This window comes from Ahaetulla prasina, chromosome 2 (genome assembly GCF_028640845.1).
Source record: "Ahaetulla prasina isolate Xishuangbanna chromosome 2, ASM2864084v1, whole genome shotgun sequence".
In the NCBI taxonomy this organism is placed as follows: Eukaryota; Metazoa; Chordata; class Lepidosauria; order Squamata; family Colubridae; genus Ahaetulla; species Ahaetulla prasina.
The window spans coordinates 130,974,514-130,993,546 of NC_080540.1; the positions used below are offsets into that span (position 1 = coordinate 130,974,514).

At 39.0% G+C, this 19,033-nt stretch overlaps 1 protein-coding gene across 2 annotated transcripts in view; it reads left to right on the top strand.

Moving 5' to 3' along the window:
- Positions 1 to 19,033, top strand: part of HID1 (HID1 domain containing) — a 62,828-nt gene that overhangs the window by 16,146 nt on the left and 27,649 nt on the right. Inside the window, exons 2-7 of one of the 2 annotated variants that reach the window (XM_058169523.1) lie at positions 6,064 to 6,213; positions 8,346 to 8,516; positions 13,206 to 13,319; positions 16,067 to 16,173; positions 17,172 to 17,288; positions 18,386 to 18,608. In XM_058169523.1, the coding sequence (XP_058025506.1) occupies positions 6,064 to 6,213; positions 8,346 to 8,516; positions 13,206 to 13,319; positions 16,067 to 16,173; positions 17,172 to 17,288; positions 18,386 to 18,608 (882 nt within the window). Of the gene's footprint in view, positions 1 to 6,063; positions 6,214 to 8,345; positions 8,517 to 12,429; positions 12,478 to 13,205; positions 13,320 to 16,066; positions 16,174 to 17,171; positions 17,289 to 18,385; positions 18,609 to 19,033 lie in introns of those variants that run through there. The other variant, XM_058169522.1, reaches the window with a different exon arrangement.

Sequence of the window (19,033 nt, forward strand, 5' to 3'; positions counted from 1 at the left end):
TGAAAACAGTATATATAAGAAATAGATATATTTAAGGAATATAGTTCTCCCCAATTATAGTAATAATACTTACTGTACAATAGCTATTTTGGCCAAATTGAGAGCCACTTCCACTAACTTGAATTCCATTCCATTCCATTCCATTTTGCTCTCCTGGACCATCATATACTGTAGCTTTCACAGATGACCTATAAAAATACTTGATCCACTTATAGGTGTGTTTTTGTGCTCAACTTATCTCAAATGTCTCACCCTTCCTCTCCTTTCTCATGAGTACTGAATGCAGATTTGTTTGTTATCCATTGGCTAAATGTGCAAATACTTCTTGTATTAAAGCAATCACCTGTGACTAAGTGTCTACTGGTAAGAAAGTTAAAGGAACATATTTTATAGTTTGAAAATGGTGGCAGAAACAGTCAGTCATTGGCATAATGACTGGAAATATGCAGGAAAACAAAGCCATTGCAGGACAAATCTGCTTTTCTATTTTTAAACTTTTGAAGAGGAGGCATTCAATTTGAAATACAAGCAACTACAACACCAACAAAAAAAACTATAGTAGGCCTTATATAATTAAAAAAACTCATATATTACAGTAATTAAATAGGCTAAAAGTAATTCAAAAGTGAAACAATTGGTTAGAATGCATTATTGCAAGCTACGTCTGCCCATTGCTAAGAGTTCAATCCTAACCCGCTCAAGGGTGATTCAGCTTTCCATCCTTCCGAGGTTGTAAAATGAGGACCCAGATTGCTGGGGGCAATATGCTGACTCTGTAATCCACTTTGAGAGGGCTGTAAAGCACTATGAAGATGTATGTAAATATAACTGCTATTGCTATTTAGTATCAATATGGGATTGAGTCCTTCAATTTGTCATTAAATCTAGAGCATATATTGCTTCATATTCCCATTTTTAGTATTAAATACTTATCAGAAATTGATAACAGGTTTGTATCTTGAATCCACTCCTTAAAATCAGGAAGATATATTTCTTTTCAGTATGTAAAATTATCCTCTTGGCCAAGTCCAGACTTGGCCACAAAACCTGCTCAACTAGTTTATACTTTGCTTACCTCCTTTTACTTTTGCCATTTCTATTTTAATGACATATTGCCTATTTGATAAGGTAGTTTCCTTCATCATAGCCAATTTTTAAGCAAGTTTTGCCTTACTTTTAAACAACCTTCCATCTTTATAACAGTGTAACTTCAGAAAAATGTAAGCCAGGAAATTAAACAAACATATGTTTCCTTGTCACTCATCTTCCTTAAATACAATTCAAAGCCATGATTATTTCAAATAACTGCAGTTAGTCAAGAGCTGTTGCATGTTTATTATGTTATCCTGGGAAAAGAGATCAAACAAAGAATATGTTTCATATTTTGACTTACTGGATGCATTCCATTAAACCATAATGACTAGAGTGCTAGAGCTGTTCAATGTAATAAAATATGTTCTACATAGTTTTATTATAAAGATGACAACCTTTGGTGTAATTGAAAAATAATTGTAAGCATTTTGTTGTCCCTGTGTCATAGTTGAGTATGAATTTGCAGAAAATTGTGCATTGCTCTATCTATGCATGTAAAGCTGTATCTCATTAATTTTCCAAAGGGGCCATTTTGACAGGAAATCTATTCTTTAAAAAAGTTACAGCTGATATTTTAATCTTGTCTTGTTTATAGTTTTTACTAACACCCTTGTATTATTTTTCTTCCACTTTTTTCCTGGTCAGTAGTAGCTTATTGTATTTATTTATTTATTTATTTATTTAATTTAATTTTTATACCGCCCTTCTCCCGAAGGACTCAGGGCGGTGTACAGGCAAGATAAAAACCAACAATACAAATATACAAGTTAAAATACCCTTTAAAAACTTATTTAAAATAGCCCAAAGTTAAAAATTGCCATCAGTTAAAACCCCATTTAAAATTAATAAAATTCCCTTATTAAAATCCAAATTTAAGCCAGCATAAATAAAAGATGGGTCTTCAGTTCATGACGAATGTCCGAAGGTCAGGTATTTGGCGTAAACCCGGGAAGCTCGTTCCAGAGTGTGGGAGCCCCACAGAAGGCCCTTCCTGGGGCCGCCAGCCGACATTGTTTGGCGGACGGCACCCTGAGAAGTCCCTCTCTATGGGGCGTGCGGGTCGGTGGGAGGCGTGTGGTAACAGCAGGCGGTCCCGTAAGTACCCAGGTCCTAAGCCATGGGCGCTTTAAAGGTCGTAACCAACACCTTAAAGTGCACTCGAAGGCCACAGGCAGCCAGTGCAGTCTGCGCAGGAGGCGGTGTTACATGGGAGCTACGCGTAGCTCCTCTATCACCCGCAGCTGCATTCTGGACTAACTGAAGCCTCCGAGTGCACTTCAAGGAGCCCCATGTAGAGAGCATTACAGTAATCCAAGCGAGAGGTAACGAGCGCATGAGTGACCGTGCATAAGGCATCCCGATCAAGGAAGGCGCAACTGCGAACCAGGCGAACCTGGTGGAAGGCCCCCTGGAGACGGCCGTCAAATGATCTTCAAGCGACAGCGATCATCCAGGAGGACACCTAAGTTGCGCACCCTATCCTTTGGGGCCAATAACTCGCCTCCGACAGCCAGCTGCGGCTGCAGCTGACTGAATCGGGAGGCCGGCCTCCACAGCCACTCCGTCTTGGAGGATTAAGCTTGAGCCTGTTTCTCCCCATCCAGACCCGTCGGCTTCCAAACACGGGACAGCACTTCAACAACTTCATTGGGGTGGCCGGGGTGGAAAAGTACAGCTGGGTATCATCAGCGTACTGCTGGTATCTCACCCGAAACCACTGATGATCTCACCGGCAAGATAAAACCAACAATACAAATATACAAGTTAAAATACCCTTTAAAAACTTATTAAAATCCAAATGAAGCCTGGACTATTTTAAAATTAACTTTTCAAACAGGACTAAGAGGAAGAAAATGAAATGAACAAACTCGGGTTTTCCAGTAGAAAACAGTGTAAATATATATGTGACCAAACATTTAATTATTCAGGAGTTATTCAGGAGTTATTCAGGAGTTATTCAGGAGTTATTCAGGAGTTATTCAGGAGTTATTCAGGAGTTATTCAGGAGTTATTCAGGAGTTATTCAGGAGTTATTCAGGAGTTATTCAGGAGTTATTCAGGAGTTATTCAGGAGTTATTCAGGAGTTATTCAGGAGTTATTCAGGAGTTATTCAGGAGTTATTCAGGAGTTATTCAGGAGTTATTCAGGAGTTATTCAGGAGTTATTCAGGAGTTATTCAGGAGTTATTCAGGAGTTATTCAGGAGTTATTCAGGAGTTATTCAGGAGTTATTCAGGAGTTATTCAGGAGTTATTCAGGAGTTATTCAGGAGTTATTCAGGAGTTATTCAGGAGTTATTCAGGAGTTATTCAGGAGTTATTCAGGAGTTATTCAGGAGTTATTCAGGAGTTATTCAGGAGTTATTCAGGAGTTATTCAGGAGTTATTCAGGAGTTATTCAGGAGTTATTCAGGAGTTATTCAGGAGTTATTCAGGAGTTATTCAGGAGTTATTCAGGAGTTATTCAGGAGTTATTCAGGAGTTATTCAGGAGTTATTCAGGAGTTATTCAGGAGTTATTCAGGAGTTATTCAGGAGTTATTCAGGAGTTATTCAGGAGTTATTCAGGAGTTATTCAGGAGTTATTCAGGAGTTATTCAGGAGTTATTCAGGAGTTATTCAGGAGTTATTCAGGAGTTATTCAGGAGTTATTCAGGAGTTATTCAGGAGTTATTCAGGAGTTATTCAGGAGTTATTCAGGAGTTATTCAGGAGTTATTCAGGAGTTATTCAGGAGTTATTCAGGAGTTATTCAGGAGTTATTCAGGAGTTATTCAGGAGTTATTCAGGAGTTATTCAGGAGTTATTCAGGAGTTATTCAGGAGTTATTCAGGAGTTATTCAGGAGTTATTCAGGAGTTATTCAGGAGTTATTCAGGAGTTATTCAGGAGTTATTCAGGAGTTATTCAGGAGTTATTCAGGAGTTATTCAGGAGTTATTCAGGAGTTATTCAGGAGTTATTCAGGAGTTATTCAGGAGTTATTCAGGAGTTATTCAGGAGTTATTCAGGAGTTATTCAGGAGTTATTCAGGAGTTATTCAGGAGTTATTCAGGAGTTATTCAGGAGTTATTCAGGAGTTATTCAGGAGTTATTCAGGAGTTATTCAGGAGTTATTCAGGAGTTATTCAGGAGTTATTCAGGAGTTATTCAGGAGTTATTCAGGAGTTATTCAGGAGTTATTCAGGAGTTATTCAGGAGTTATTCAGGAGTTATTCAGGAGTTATTCAGGAGTTATTCAGGAGTTATTCAGGAGTTATTCAGGAGTTATTCAGGAGTTATTCAGGAGTTATTCAGGAGTTATTCAGGAGTTATTCAGGAGTTATTCAGGAGTTATTCAGGAGTTATTCAGGAGTTATTCAGGAGTTATTCAGGAGTTATTCAGGAGTTATTCAGGAGTTATTCAGGAGTTATTCAGGAGTTATTCAGGAGTTATTCAGGAGTTATTCAGGAGTTATTCAGGAGTTATTCAGGAGTTATTCAGGAGTTATTCAGGAGTTATTCAGGAGTTATTCAGGAGTTATTCAGGAGTTATTCAGGAGTTATTCAGGAGTTATTCAGGAGTTATTCAGGAGTTATTCAGGAGTTATTCAGGAGTTATTCAGGAGTTATTCAGGAGTTATTCAGGAGTTATTCAGGAGTTATTCAGGAGTTATTCAGGAGTTATTCAGGAGTTATTCAGGAGTTATTCAGGAGTTATTCAGGAGTTATTCAGGAGTTATTCAGGAGTTATTCAGGAGTTATTCAGGAGTTATTCAGGAGTTATTCAGGAGTTATTCAGGAGTTATTCAGGAGTTATTCAGGAGTTATTCAGGAGTTATTCAGGAGTTATTCAGGAGTTGTTTTATTTTCAGTAACAGTGGCAAATAGTAAATACTTTTAATATTTTCTAAGTCATATATAGAGAGGACCAAAGAATCAAAGAGTCAACAATTCTAGTGGTTCAGTTTATTTACACACACTGTGAGTTGAAAAATATTTTCACAGTATGTAAAATTATCCTCTTGGCCAAGTCCAGACTTGGCCACAAAACCTGCTCAACTAGTTTATACTTTGCTTTCCTCCTTTTACTTTTGCCATTTCTATTTTAATGACATATTGCCTATTTGATAAGGTAGTTTCCTTCATCATAGCCAATTTTTAAGCAAGTTTTGCCTTACTTTTAAACAACCTTCCATCTTTATAACAGTGTAACTTCAGAAAAATGTAAGCCAGGAAATTAAACAAACATATGTTTCCTTGTCACTCATCTTCCTTAAATACAATTCAAAGCCATGATTATTTCAAATAACTGCAGTTAGTCAAGAGCTGTTGCATGTTTATTATGTTATCCTGGGAAAAGAGATCAACCAAAGAATATGTTTCATATTTTGACTTACTGGATGCATTCCATTAAACCATAATGACTAGAGTGCTAGAGCTGTTCAATGTAATAAAATATGTTCTACAGAGTTTTATTATAAAAATGACAACCTTTTGTGTAATTGAAAAATAATTGTAAGCATTTTGTTGTCCCTGTGTCATAGTTGAGTATGAATTTGCAGAAAATTGTGCATTGCTCTATCTATGCATGTAAAGCTGTATCTCATTAATTTTCCAAAGGGGCCATTTTGACAGGAAATCTATTCTTTAAAAAAGTTACAGCTGATATTTTAATCTTGTCTTGTTTATAGTTTTTACTAACACCCTTGTATTATTTTTCTTCCACTTTTTTCCTGGTCAGTAGTAGCTTATTGTATTAATGATGCATTCATGTTTATTCTGTCGGAAATATTGAATTGCTTTCATGCTACAGTATAGTATGTAATATTTTTCAGCCTTATATTTTAGTAGAGATCAGCAGAAGTTATCTTGAGGTATCTTGACATACTTATCAGATCAAATATTAAGTAGTATGAATATTGATCATAAATGAATATCAAAATGAATATTTTATAGCTTTTGTGTTCCCAAATCGATTTTTATTTGTTTTTCAGCCCGTAGAGGCCACAGACGATGCCTTCTGGGACCAGTTCTGGGCAGACACAGCTACTTCAGTTCAAGATGTCTTTGCTCTAGTTCCAGCTGCAGAAATCAGAGCTGTGAGGGAAGAATCTCCTTCAAATTTGGCTACTTTGTGTTACAAGGTAGATGTTGAACAGGGGGCGAGAGACCGACCCTGTGGGACCCCACAAGTGAGGCCTCGCGGCCCACCTCTGCCCCCGTCAACACCGTCTGCCGGTCGGAGAGATAGGAGGAGAACCACCGATATACGGTGCCTCCCACTCCCAATCCCCCAGCCGGGCGCAGCAGGATACCATGGTCGATGGTATCAACGCCGAGAGGTCTAATAGGACCAGGGCAGAGGAATAACCCTGTCCCTGGCCCTCCAGAGATCATCCACCAATGCGACCAAAGCTGTCTCCGTGCTGTATCCGGGTCGGAAGCCGGACTGGAACGGCTCTAGATAGACATCTTCATCCAGGTATTGGGGTAGCTGTCGCGCCACGGCACTCTCTACAACCTTCGCAACAAAGCGCAGGTTGGAACTGGGCGATAATTACCCAAAATAGCTGGGTCCAGGAGGCTTCTTAAGGAGGGTCTCACCACCGCCTCTTTCAAGGCGGCAGGAAAACCCTTCCAATAAAGAAGCATTGATAATCCTCTGGAGCCAGCCTCGTGTCACCGCCTGTGTGGCCAGTACCAGCCAGGGAGGACACGGGTCCAGTAAACATGTCGTGCCGTGCAGCCTCCCCAACAACCTGTCGACGTCCTCGGGTGCCACAGGGTCAAACTCATCCCAAATGACTCAACAAGGCGTGCCTCCTCTCCCTCGCTTGGATCATCCCAAATTCGGTCCAGACCGTCCCTCAGCTGGCGATTTTATCGTATAGATAACCACTAAACTCCTCGGCTCGTCCCTGCAAGGGTCATCCGCACCTCCTGATGTAGGAGGCGGGTCACCCAAACAGGGCGGCCGGGCGGTTATCTGCCGGCGCAATGAGGGTGGGCGTGGGCGCCTCGCTTCCCTCATTGCCACTAGGTAGGTCCTAGAATAGGACCTAACTAGTGTCCGATCAGCTTCGGAGCGACTGGACCTCCAGGTGCTCTCCAGGCGTCTTCTTCGGCGTATTAATGATGCATTCATGTTTATTCTGTCGGAAATGTTGAATTGCTTTCATGCTACAGTATAGTATGTAATATTTTTCAGCCTTATATTTTAGTAGAGATCAGCAGAAGTTATCTTGAGGTATCTTGACATACTTATCAGATCAAATATTAAGTAGTATGAATATTGATCATAAATGAATATCAAAATGAATATTTTATAGCTTTTGTGTTCCCAAATCGATTTTTATTTGTTTTTCAGCCCGTAGAGGCCACAGACGATGCCTTCTGGGACCAGTTCTGGGCAGACACAGCTACTTCAGTTCAAGATGTCTTTGCTCTAGTTCCAGCTGCAGAAATCAGAGCTGTGAGGGAAGAATCTCCTTCAAATTTGGCTACTTTGTGTTACAAGGTAAGATTGAGCATATTTTTTTCCTGTTGCAATTCAGCCATAGCAGACCTGGGCCTTCTATGGCCCATAGGCCACATACAGCCCTTTGGCTGTCCGTGTCCAGCCCACGGTGGTGGCAACAGCAGGGACCATGGCAGTGGTCCTATCAATTTGATCCTCCACAACTGTCTCTGGTTCAGTATTTCTTAGAGAACAAATTACTTTAAAATAATTGTGGGGGAAAGATATTGCCCTGTTTTCTGAAAAGCACTGACATTAAAAGCATCTCATTCACATATCCCTAAACAGGTATCTATGCTGACATGATTGCCTCCAATTTCTAAAAGCTCCACTTTGCGTCTTTCTCCCACATTTAAATTTATATGTGGACCAATGTGTTTCATCTACAAAGTCGCAAGAGCTCCTCTGTTACAGCGATTCAACTCTTTAAAGAATCTTCACAGTAATTTTCCTAGAACAGGCTAGAAAATGAGGTTTTGATGTCATAGCTTAAATCTTAGAATTCTCTCTCTCACTCAAGCATTATATGCAGCATATATGCAATCTCCATGAATCAAGCTGTCACATTCTGAGGGATTGTCTTTTTACGATAGATTTCCAGCGTATGTCCAAAAGGCATTAGCAACAATATAAAACTATTGCCTATTCGTTGTGGTATTAAGTTTTTAGTTCGTAATTCAGAAATCTGAGGCACTGGGCAAAAATTGTTACCCGCATACCAATAATTCATGTCCTTTGCTTTATTCTAATTCACTCCAGGCCGTAGAAAAACTAGTGCAGGGTGCAGAGAGTGGCTGTCACTCTGAGAAAGAAAAGCAGATTGTCCTGAATTGCAGCCGTCTCTTGACCCGCATCCTACCGTATATATTTGAAGATCCCGATTGGAGAGGTTTCTTCTGGTCAACTGTTCCAGGGGCGGGACGAGGAGGGGTATGTATTTATTAAATTGCATTATTCCTTTTCTGGAGAATGGAGAAAGATGCAGAAGCCAGTGCTGTTCGTTAATCAAAGGGCGTTAATGGGAATCTAAATATCTTACCTGCTGGATTATGTTTATTCACAGTGAAGGAACTCTTATCAGGTTTGGGCATATTTGCCTTGTGTAATTTGTCTTGCTCTGATCCTTTTAGATTTCTGTCTTTTAGAAAAATGCTGCAACATTCTTGCCTGGGAGATGGACTGAGACTCATGAATGGAAGGTTGATAAAGGAGCAGTCTGTTTTTATCACATGATTTTTATAGTACTAGCCTGTTTCCCCCGAAAAAAAATATCCCTTGATAATAAGCCTAATCGGGCTTTTGAGCGCATAGCAATAAAGCCAAGTGCTTTTTTCAGGGTTCAAAAAAATAGGGGAATCATTATTAATAATTATTAATTATTAATAATTAAAATTGAATTTCCACCTGTGGGAATTTCAAGAGAAAGTTTTGAACAGTAGCAAAACAGTAGCAAAAAGCAACCAAAATCCAAATGAAGCCTGGACTATTTTAAAATTAACTTTTCAAACAGGACTAAGAGGGAAGAAAATGAAATGAACAAACTCGGGTTTTCCAGTAGAAAAACAGTGTAAATATATATGTGACCAAACATTTAATTATTTAGGAGTTATTCAGGAGTTGTTTTATTTTCAGTAACAGTGGCAAATAGTAAATACTTTTAATATTTTCTAAGTCATATATAGAGAGGACCAAAGAATCAAAGAGTCAACAATTCTAGTGGTTCAGTTTATTTACACACACTGTGAGTTGAAAAAAATATTTTCACAGTATGTAAAAGTATTCCTATCATATGTTCATTTACTGAACAGTAAGATTTTTGTTCTATCATGATTCTGCCTATTTCTGGAACTGGGATATTTTGTAGTTCCACAAAATATGGGCAGTTCCAACACTGTGTATATGTACTAACCTTTTGTGTATGTTTCACTGCATGCTTTTATATTTATTCCTGAATGTCCAAAATATATTCATTCTAAACCATTGCTTTTCATTGTTGTTCCCGGTACAGCAATTGAAAGAGCTTTTTTACCGTACATGAATTTTAATAACTTTTGTTATAGTTGCAGCACAGGCTTCACATGTATCCCATTATTGGCTTTTCTAATATGGAGGCATTATTTTTGTGTGGTGGCTATGTATCCCTACTGTATCTTCTCTGTTTGCCTTCTATCCTGAGTCCTATCCTTAAAATCCACATATCTTATGTTAATAGTGTGAGAACTGATATTGATGCCTGTGTAGAGTTTTGTGAACAAAGTACATGCACAAGGTATGTACATTCACATAGAAAGTATTTTTATTGAAGCATCAGGAACTGTTATAACTCTAAAAGAATATGCCTGAGGACTCTTCCAAAAACTGCTCTAGTCTGATATAGAAAGCCTGAATCCAGATTCTTGTTTCACTCCCTTCCCCACCAGTAATGAAGTAATTGTTTTTCAAAGATGTTTTAATCCATTTTTTTACCCATCTTTGGATCATTTGGTTACTAAATAAATAAAAACGTTCATACTCTGTTTCCCTGAAAATAAAACATCCCCTGATAATAAGCCCAATTGGCCTTTTGAGCACATATGCTAAAATAAGCCTCCCCCCTGAAAATAAGCCCCCCCGAAAATAAGCCCCCCCAAATATTTAAATGCAGAGATGGAAATCAGGTAAGATGGCAAGAGGAGTCCCATCTTGCTCCACGCACCCCAAAATAATAAGACCACCCCAAAAATAAGGCCAAGCGCTTATTTCGGGGTTCAAAAATATAAGGCAGAGTCTTATTTTCGGGGAAACATGGTAGTTACTCTTTTGAATGCTCCTGGCAGTAATTAAGAAGTGTGTGATTAGAATTGAGCATCTTTAGTTCTATAGTAATACTAAAAATGTTTTGCTATCATGTGGAAACACCTGTATGAATAATTTTTTTCTCCTAGTTCCATGTTTCTCCCATTTCCTGTCAAAGAATGTGACCAGAATTCAAATCATGGTTCAAATATAATCATTCAGACACTTTCAATATGTGCTGATATGCATATACCACACAGCCATTTATACTTGTAATATGATTTCTCAATTAGATTTTTTTCTTAATTTTGAAACAGTTTGATCAAATCAGCCATTCTGGTCAAATTCCCCTTATGAGATGTAACACAAGGTCCTATCTTAATCCTCATAATTCTGTACTGAAACAGAAAATGTGAGGGGACAGGGTTTTTTTTAAAAAAGCAAACAATCATTAATTAATATGAAAATAGAACAGAATGTTGTTTCTTATTCACTTGCAATTTGTCCTGACTGCAGCTATGACTTATGTACCTGCATTGGTTGCCAGCTCACTGGATTTTTCCTGCATCCTATTCTACCTTGGAATCACTCAGACCTATGCAGCTGATTTAAGTGTGTTGCTTTGTAAAACATTTTAAATAATTAATCTAGCAGGTGGCAACCTACAGCTGTCCTTGCTGATCTCAGAAGCTAAGCAGGATCAACCCTGGTTAGTACATAGAGAGGGGGTAGCTTGGGAATCCCAGAACTGTAGACCAGAAATATGACCCCCAGCTCCAACTCTGAAAATGACAGTGGTAAAACATTTCCATAATGCTATTGTATCCTCTGGCATAGAAGATCCAATTACTATGCTAAGTTCAACTCGAAGGCATCTTTATTATTTTACTAGATATTATAATTCTGGAAATGCATGAAAATGCTTGATATTTAGAATAGAATAAGAGAGTTGGAAGGGATCTTGTAGATCATCTAGTCCAACCTCCTGCTCAAGCAGGACACCCCACATAATTTCTGATAGATGGCAGTCCAATCTGTTCCTGAAAGCCTCCAGTGATGAAGCACCCACAACTTCCGAAGGCAAGCTGTTCCATTGGTTGATTGCTCTCACTGTCAGAAAATTTCTTCTTATTTCTAGGTTGAATTTCTCCTTGTTCAGTTTCCATCCATTATTCCTTGTCTGGCCTTCAGGTGCTCTGGACAAATAGGTTGACCTTCTCCTCTCTGTGACAACTCCTTATTTGTAAAATAACAGATTAATCTTCACTCAGTAAATTCTATAAATACAATACTTCTGAGCTAGTTCTATTGAGCTCAGCAAAAGTTAAAAGTATACAATTATTGTAGTGTTTTCTGTTCATTTGACTGAGCTGGAGAATCTCAGGTAGAATTGTAATCAGTAATTTATCAGTGCTGTACAGCTTTTTTCTGCGTGGTATGGCTTTGTTTTAAATATCCTCATTATTATGGGTTTGATGGAGTCATAAAATGATCTCTTTAGTAAACTGATTCATGCTTTTAACCTTTAAGATTCTAAGGCTCCTTTTTCCTTCTGTAATTTCAAAGCTAAATGAAAGTATCTGCAGTTGATTTTTTTTAATGTCTTGCGACTGTTTACTGCATTTGAAACACTTTTATTAGATGTTCTGATGTGGCACTAGATAATGTCAGATCAATACAGGTTATTATTATAATCCAGTCTGCTTGCTGTGAGTGAAAGGCTTTGTGTCTATGTCATTCATAAGCTGATACAGCCTGGCTGTCGCAGATAAGAGCCTGTCATTTTTTTTCAGCATGGGGTGGGGGCAGGAATATGAGATCCGGAATGAGTATGGAGGTGGGGGGGGAAATGAGCTAGAGCCCTGCTGACGAGGATCTCTGGTTCCCTTGGAAACTCTTGTAAATGTGGAGTGAAGCGTCAGCATTGAGACAAAAAGACAGAGCTTGATTTGAAAGCCTTGAAGTACTCAGGGTGCTTTGCAGGAAGATATTTTGGTCTCAGCAAGACGAGAGCATCTCTTCTATAAGTAATCTCTACTTCTATTGTATATTGGTCACGGGCTGCACCACAGCAAATGAAGTTATGTGCTTTGCTGAAATTCTGTTCATACGAAAGGTAATGAATTGAAGCCCATCTAAATTGTAGTTGCAAGTATCAGACTTCAGTAGTTTGTAGTCATGGTAGTTCAGTCTGCTTGAATTTTGCCTGGGGTAGCGCATATAGGGATAAATCATACAGTACCTATAGTGTAAATGAAATTTCTGGCTCATGTAAATGCCATATTTCCATGTGTTATATAATACAGGTAGTCCTTGACTTATAACAGTTTGTCTAGTGACCCTGCAGTTACAATGGCAGTGAAAAATGTGACTTATGACCATTTTTCACAGTTATGACCTTTGCCATGATCAAAATTTAGATGCTTGGCAACTGGCTCATATTTATGACTGTTGCTGTGCCCCAGAGTCATGCGATCACTTTTTGACATCTTCTGACAAAGTCGGTGCAGAAGCCGGATTCACTTAACAACTGGGTTACTAACTTATCCACTGCCGTGATTCGCTTAACAACTGCAGTGATTCACTTAACAACTGTGGCAAGAAAGGGTCATAAAATGGGACAAAACTCACTTAACAAATTCTCACTTAACAACAAATTTTGGGCTTCATTGTGGTCCTAAGTTGAAGATTACCTGTATGTCATAAATTATCAGTATCAATATTGACTTAATGAATGAAGAATTATCACCCAGATTTCTCTACCTCCCCCCTCCCCCCATTGTGGTCTGCAATGATATAGGGTCAGAAATATTGTAAATATTGTAACTTATTGCTGATTTATAGGGAGATGAAGATGATGAAAATGCTAGGCCACTGGCTGAGTCACTGCTTCTAGCCATTGCAGATCTGCTTTTCTGTCCAGAATTCACTGTCCAGAGCCATCGAAAAAACAATGTGGTAAGTCAAACTTTGGTTGTTTAGGAACTAAAATGACAGTCTCAATTTTTAAGATGGCCAAAGTCAATTGTCGGTAGGAAACATTTATTGATATAATAGTTTTTTGTATACAGTCCAGTGCAGTTACTGAGCTGTCTGGATTCAGGTGGAATTTTCAGTAAGCAAAATAGTGACTGCCCTGAGCTATCAAACTTCGTCAAAGATGGAGATCAGCTAATATGGAAAATGGAGGAATGGAGAATTCTGACATATATGATTCATTTAATGCCATTTTAATTATTTATTCATCAAATTTATATACTCCCCATCTCATTATGGACTGTGGTGGTGCAGTGGTTAAAATGCAGTATATGGTTAGAATGCAGCATTGCAGGCTATTTCTGCCAGCAATTTGGCAGTTAGAATCTCACCGGCTCAAGGTTGACTCAGTCTTCCATCCTTCCAAAGTTGGTAAAATGAGGACCCAGATTGTTTGGGGTAAAAAACAGATCCAAAAAGACAGTTTAAAAAAAATATGAAGGAATTATTTCAAATCACCAGTTATCCCAATGCTGCATTCCGATCTTGGATCCCCTTGACAATTGACAGAGCCAGTTTTTAACCCTTTTCCACAAGTCCAGAAAGATGGGAGCCACCCTCGCCTCAGGGCAGGATGTTCCATAGGACAGGGGCAGTGGTAGAGAAGGGCCTCTTCCTGGTCCCTGCTAGTTGAAATTCTTTAGCTGTCAGGGTTTGAAACTTGCCCTTCCTGTCTGACCAGGTAGGAAAAACTGATATAATTGGGATGAGGCTGTTCGTCAGGTAACTTGGTCCCATGCCATGAAGGATTTTAAAGATGATCTTCAACATCTTGAATTGGCCCTCGAAGCAAACCAACACCCAATGCAGCGTACGCAGCAGAGGTCTTATATATGTGCCACTAGAAGTGCCCCAGACTGTCTATGCTGCTGCATTCTGCAGATACCTTTTAAGGGTAACCCCATGTAGAGCATTTCACAGTAGTCCACATAGGAGATGATCAGGGCATGGTTGACTGAGAGAATTCCGGAGTCCTGATGACTTATCTCTCAACTGAGGTTGCTATACCAATTGGGGACCATTGCTCATATTTTTTGCGAAACATACTGAAATTATGTTCATGTTGCTTCTCCAGCCACCTAGGATTTTTAATCAAGAATTGATTTGTAGACCTTCTTGCTTGTTACAGCAGGAACAAGCGTCAGATTCTGGTTTGCATGTAACACTATAACCAAATCATGAGTGAAATCACTATTTGATAACAGAAAAACCAGTAAATATGTGGAACAGCATATTGCTTAATAACAACAAATCAGAACTATTCAAAATTCTGATTTACTCTGAATTTTGTCACTGATCTTGAGGGGATTTTAGAAAGAAGAGATATTACTGCAATGCAATAATATCTTCCTTGCATTGCATTGCATTGCCCTGCCTTAACATGAATGCTATGCTAAGGAAGATTTTTTAAAATATAGCTATTATTGTCTATGGATCCAAGAAGATTGTGGGTTCAGTACTTGTATTCTTGGTCTTTGTGGGAAGTTTACTTGTAAGATTTCTGTGCACAAATATTGAAAACTCTTGTATAGCAGACCTCTAGCAAACCTGTAAAACTGAACTCTGCAAAATAATGACTCGTATATCTCTAGGCCACAGTATGACTAATTCTGAAACAGCAACCCCCACCTTTATATTTGGGCTGCATTTGATGATAGGACCTTCCTGAATATGTCAGCTTTCATTGAGATTAGCCAGAAATATTGAAAAGACCTATGGAAACTTATAGTAGCTTAGTTTTGCAGGCCAAAGTTGTCCTCATCAGAAGCATGAAACAATAATCTAGGTGGATGTTAGTTGAACTATTTTCATTTAACTGTTTTTAATATGCTTATTGTTTTATTTAATTGTTGTAGGCTGCCCAGAGTCACTTTTTGTGAGATTGAAAGCATAAATTTAATAAATCAATAAATAGCAAGCAATTTCTGAAAGTGATTGGAAAGAAAGTACATGAACCCAATACACTTTTGAAGGCTTTGGTTGTAGTTTGACCAAAAAGATAACTATTCCCTTATCTCTAAATGTCCTAAACCTGCTGAAGACACCTGCCTTGTGATCTCTGCACAAGGAGCAACTGTTTGGAGCACTTGTGGGCAATCTCAAGTTTTCTCCTCATTTGGAGAGGAGTTACAAAGAGCTGGTCTATTTCCTGGCTATTCATTCCACGACTCTGCTATTAGTGGAGCCATCCTCACTCTGTCATTTTGGATTTTTGACATTTACTGTGATATAATATGATTCTCTGAGTTCTCCGTATGAGCAGTGGTGGGATTCAAATAATTTAACAACTGGTTCTCTGCCATAATGATTTCTTTCAACAAACAGTTCACCAAACTACTTAGAAAGTTAACAACTGGTTCTCCTGAAGTGGTGCGAACTCACCACTGCGTATGAGACTTTTAATGTGCAACCAGTACGCCTCATTCACACAATCCTGTAAACTTCTTTTTTTTTTTATTATTCAAAATGTTTTACAAAAAAAAAATGGCCATCTCACAGGATTTGCATTAGTAATGCTAGAAGTCTCCTCTAATTCTATGCCACTGGTCATTGTTTTTTCCATCTGCAAAAGAATTGAGAGATTTTGTATAAATCTTCATAGTCCTATTCATACTTTTACCGGGAAAGTTTGGCACTATTTGATGTACTAACTTCTTTTTCTTTTCCAGGACACGGCTGAAGATATCCATGCAATTGATAGTTGTGAATACATCTGGGAGGCTGGTGTTGGATTTGCTCATTCACCGTCACCCAATTTTAGCCATGATTTAAATAGGTGAGGACATCAGCAAATGACAGATCAGGCTATGAGAGACAATGATTGGCTCAAGGTCACCCAGCCAGCTTTCATGCCTAAGGTGAAACTAGAACTCATGGTCTCTTGCTATTTAGCCTGGTGCCTTAATCACTAGACTTCAAGTTCATCTTCTGGATGACCATCATAGAATATGAAAACCAGGACACTCTTACTTTATTACAGTGCAGAAATTGCCAGTACTATTACAAATGCCTTATAAAAGACTGCACAGTTCGTTATCTTTTACTTCATTGTTAGTTGTTACTTCATTGTTACTTCATTTCTGTAACCACTGTACATAAACTCTGATATTCTCTAAGCAGAATATCCAGTTGAAATAAACTGACTGTGAGGTCCGAACAACTAAACCCACAGGTGAAGACTTCAATTAGTTGTTTTATTGATCAAGCCTGTACACAGGAATCTTCTCAGACTGATGGTTTGCACCTGGATAAGACTAGATAAGGTTCAATGGCATTCAAGGAGGTGGTCAGTCTTCACCCTCTTATGCTCACATAGGAATTCCAGATTTTGACTCCCTCCTCCTCCCCTGCTTGGCCAGTCTCTCTCCTTTATTCAATATTGTAGTAAACTTGCTTGCAGTGAATAAGGAAATGTCTTTGTGGCTCCTGATGGCTTAAAGCAGGGGTCTCCAACCTTGGCAACTTTAAGACTTGTGGATTTCAACTCCTAGAATTCCTCAGCCAGCTTTGCTGGCTGAGGAATTCTGGGAGTTGAAATCCACAAGTCTTAAAGTTGCCAAGGTTGGAGACCCCTGGCTTAAAGGACTTGAATTGTACACTATTTCTTTAAGATATCCTGCTGTAGGAAAGCCTCATTCTAGTTTTAGCACAATTGTTTTAAAACAGTTTAACAAACTTACTCCTACAAAATAAAGAATAAAACCGTGGCAAAATCTCTGCGAATAATAATGCATTCTCTCTCTGACCAAGACTTGCTATTCATGCATTTTTCAGGACAGAGCTATTGAAACTTCTGCTGACTTGTTTCTCAGAGGTCATGTACTTGCCTCCCTCCTCCGATAGCAGCAACACTAATCCCTGGGTCCAGTTCTTCTGTTCTACAGAGAACAGGTGAGAAATAGCAAATTGCATGTGACGGATGCTTTGAAACACTTCTGTTTGATCTAAGCCTTCTTTTATTAAAAGGATTGCATATATATCCATGGGGGCAAACCTATGGCACGCGTGCCCAAAGTGGCACACGAAACCATGTTGCCCTGCACGCGTGGCTTTGCCTGTTTGTCTTCTGGGTTTCTGGTATGCATGCACGCATGACAATCAGCTCTCCTTCGTGTGCGTGGCAGTGCCGAAAACCAGTGTGCGCATGTGCGCCGGCCAGCTGATTGTCAGTGTGCATATGTGCCACAATCCGAAAGTTTGGCTTCTCCGGAGCACGATTCCTTCACACGAGTCGCACTGCCGAAAATTGATGTGCACATGCACGCTGGCCAGCTGATAGGCACGCATGAGCACTAGAACCCGGAAGTTCGGCTTTTCCAGAGCGTGGCCCTGACTAGCGCGCACAATGTTTCTGCGCGACCTTTTTGACACTCAGTGACGAAAAGGTTTGCCATCCCTGGTGTATATGATAGATACTCCATTTCTCACCGCCTTATGCCTTCAATTATTTCTTTTTCCTTATTACTTCAGTACATATGTCTTTAGGGCTATGTTTGCCTAATTGGAGCCAATCAACGTTTGAGCCAAATAGCCAAATTGAGCAACCCCAGATTTTGCTGCTCCCAGCTCACGCTAGTAGTATACTAAACATTTGTCTTTAAGACAGGAGGCACTTTAAAATATGCAGTTTGCAATAATTAGCAAATTGTGCAATATGAATGGATTCTTTTTATTATAAATTGAAGAAATTTTTAGAAAGAGTTGGGTTATTGTTTAAATAGGTGACATTCTTTCGCAGCCACTCAGCCATACTGGAGAGCAAAATAGGGCGTTTTAATCTATATTGTCATTCATATAGCATATTATTTCATTTATTAAAATAACTAAGAATAATGACCTCAAATGCATTTTTCTTTTCACTAATGAATGTTTCTGAGGAATAAAAACACTATTTAATCACTGCTAATAAGTCAAAAGCTTATTCTTTGTTGCTTTTAACACTTCAAGTTTCTGATGCGCTTTTTTGAGCATGTTGGATCCTCTTCCAGGCACGCCCTTCCGCTTTTTACTTCCCTCTTGAATATCGTTTGTGCTTATGATCCAGTGGGTTACGGGATTCCCTATAACCATTTGCTCTTCTCGGACTATCGTGAACCGCTGGTGGAGCAGGCGGCTCAAGTCCTTATTGTCACATTGGACTATGACACTTCTACCAGCTCCAGTCCCACAGTAGATGGCACTACCACTGGAACAGTCATGGATGATACCGATGTGAGTTGCTCCCAGATTTAGCTGTGTTTATAATGTGGAGGACCGGCAGATACTGTATGCATATAAAACTTCAACCGGCTTTCTTAAAGCAGCTTTGAATGGAAGCTTTTAGTACATAAGCAACCTTGGAAAGATGGCGCTAATTTCTTCTCTCAAATGGTAGCCTTCCATGGTACCCAGGAATCCAGATAATTGGCCTGAAAATGTTTGGGCTCAAACATGAAAATGGATTTTACCCACCTTTCTGGTTTTGTTTTAAGCAAGCATGTATCAACTACAGGTAGTCTTTGATTTATGACCACAACTGAGCCCAAAATGAATGTGGTTAAGTGAGACATTTAAATGAATTTTGCTCCATTTTACGACCTTTCTTGCAGCAGTAGTTACATGAATCACTGCTATTGTTAAGATAGTGGCAGAGCTGT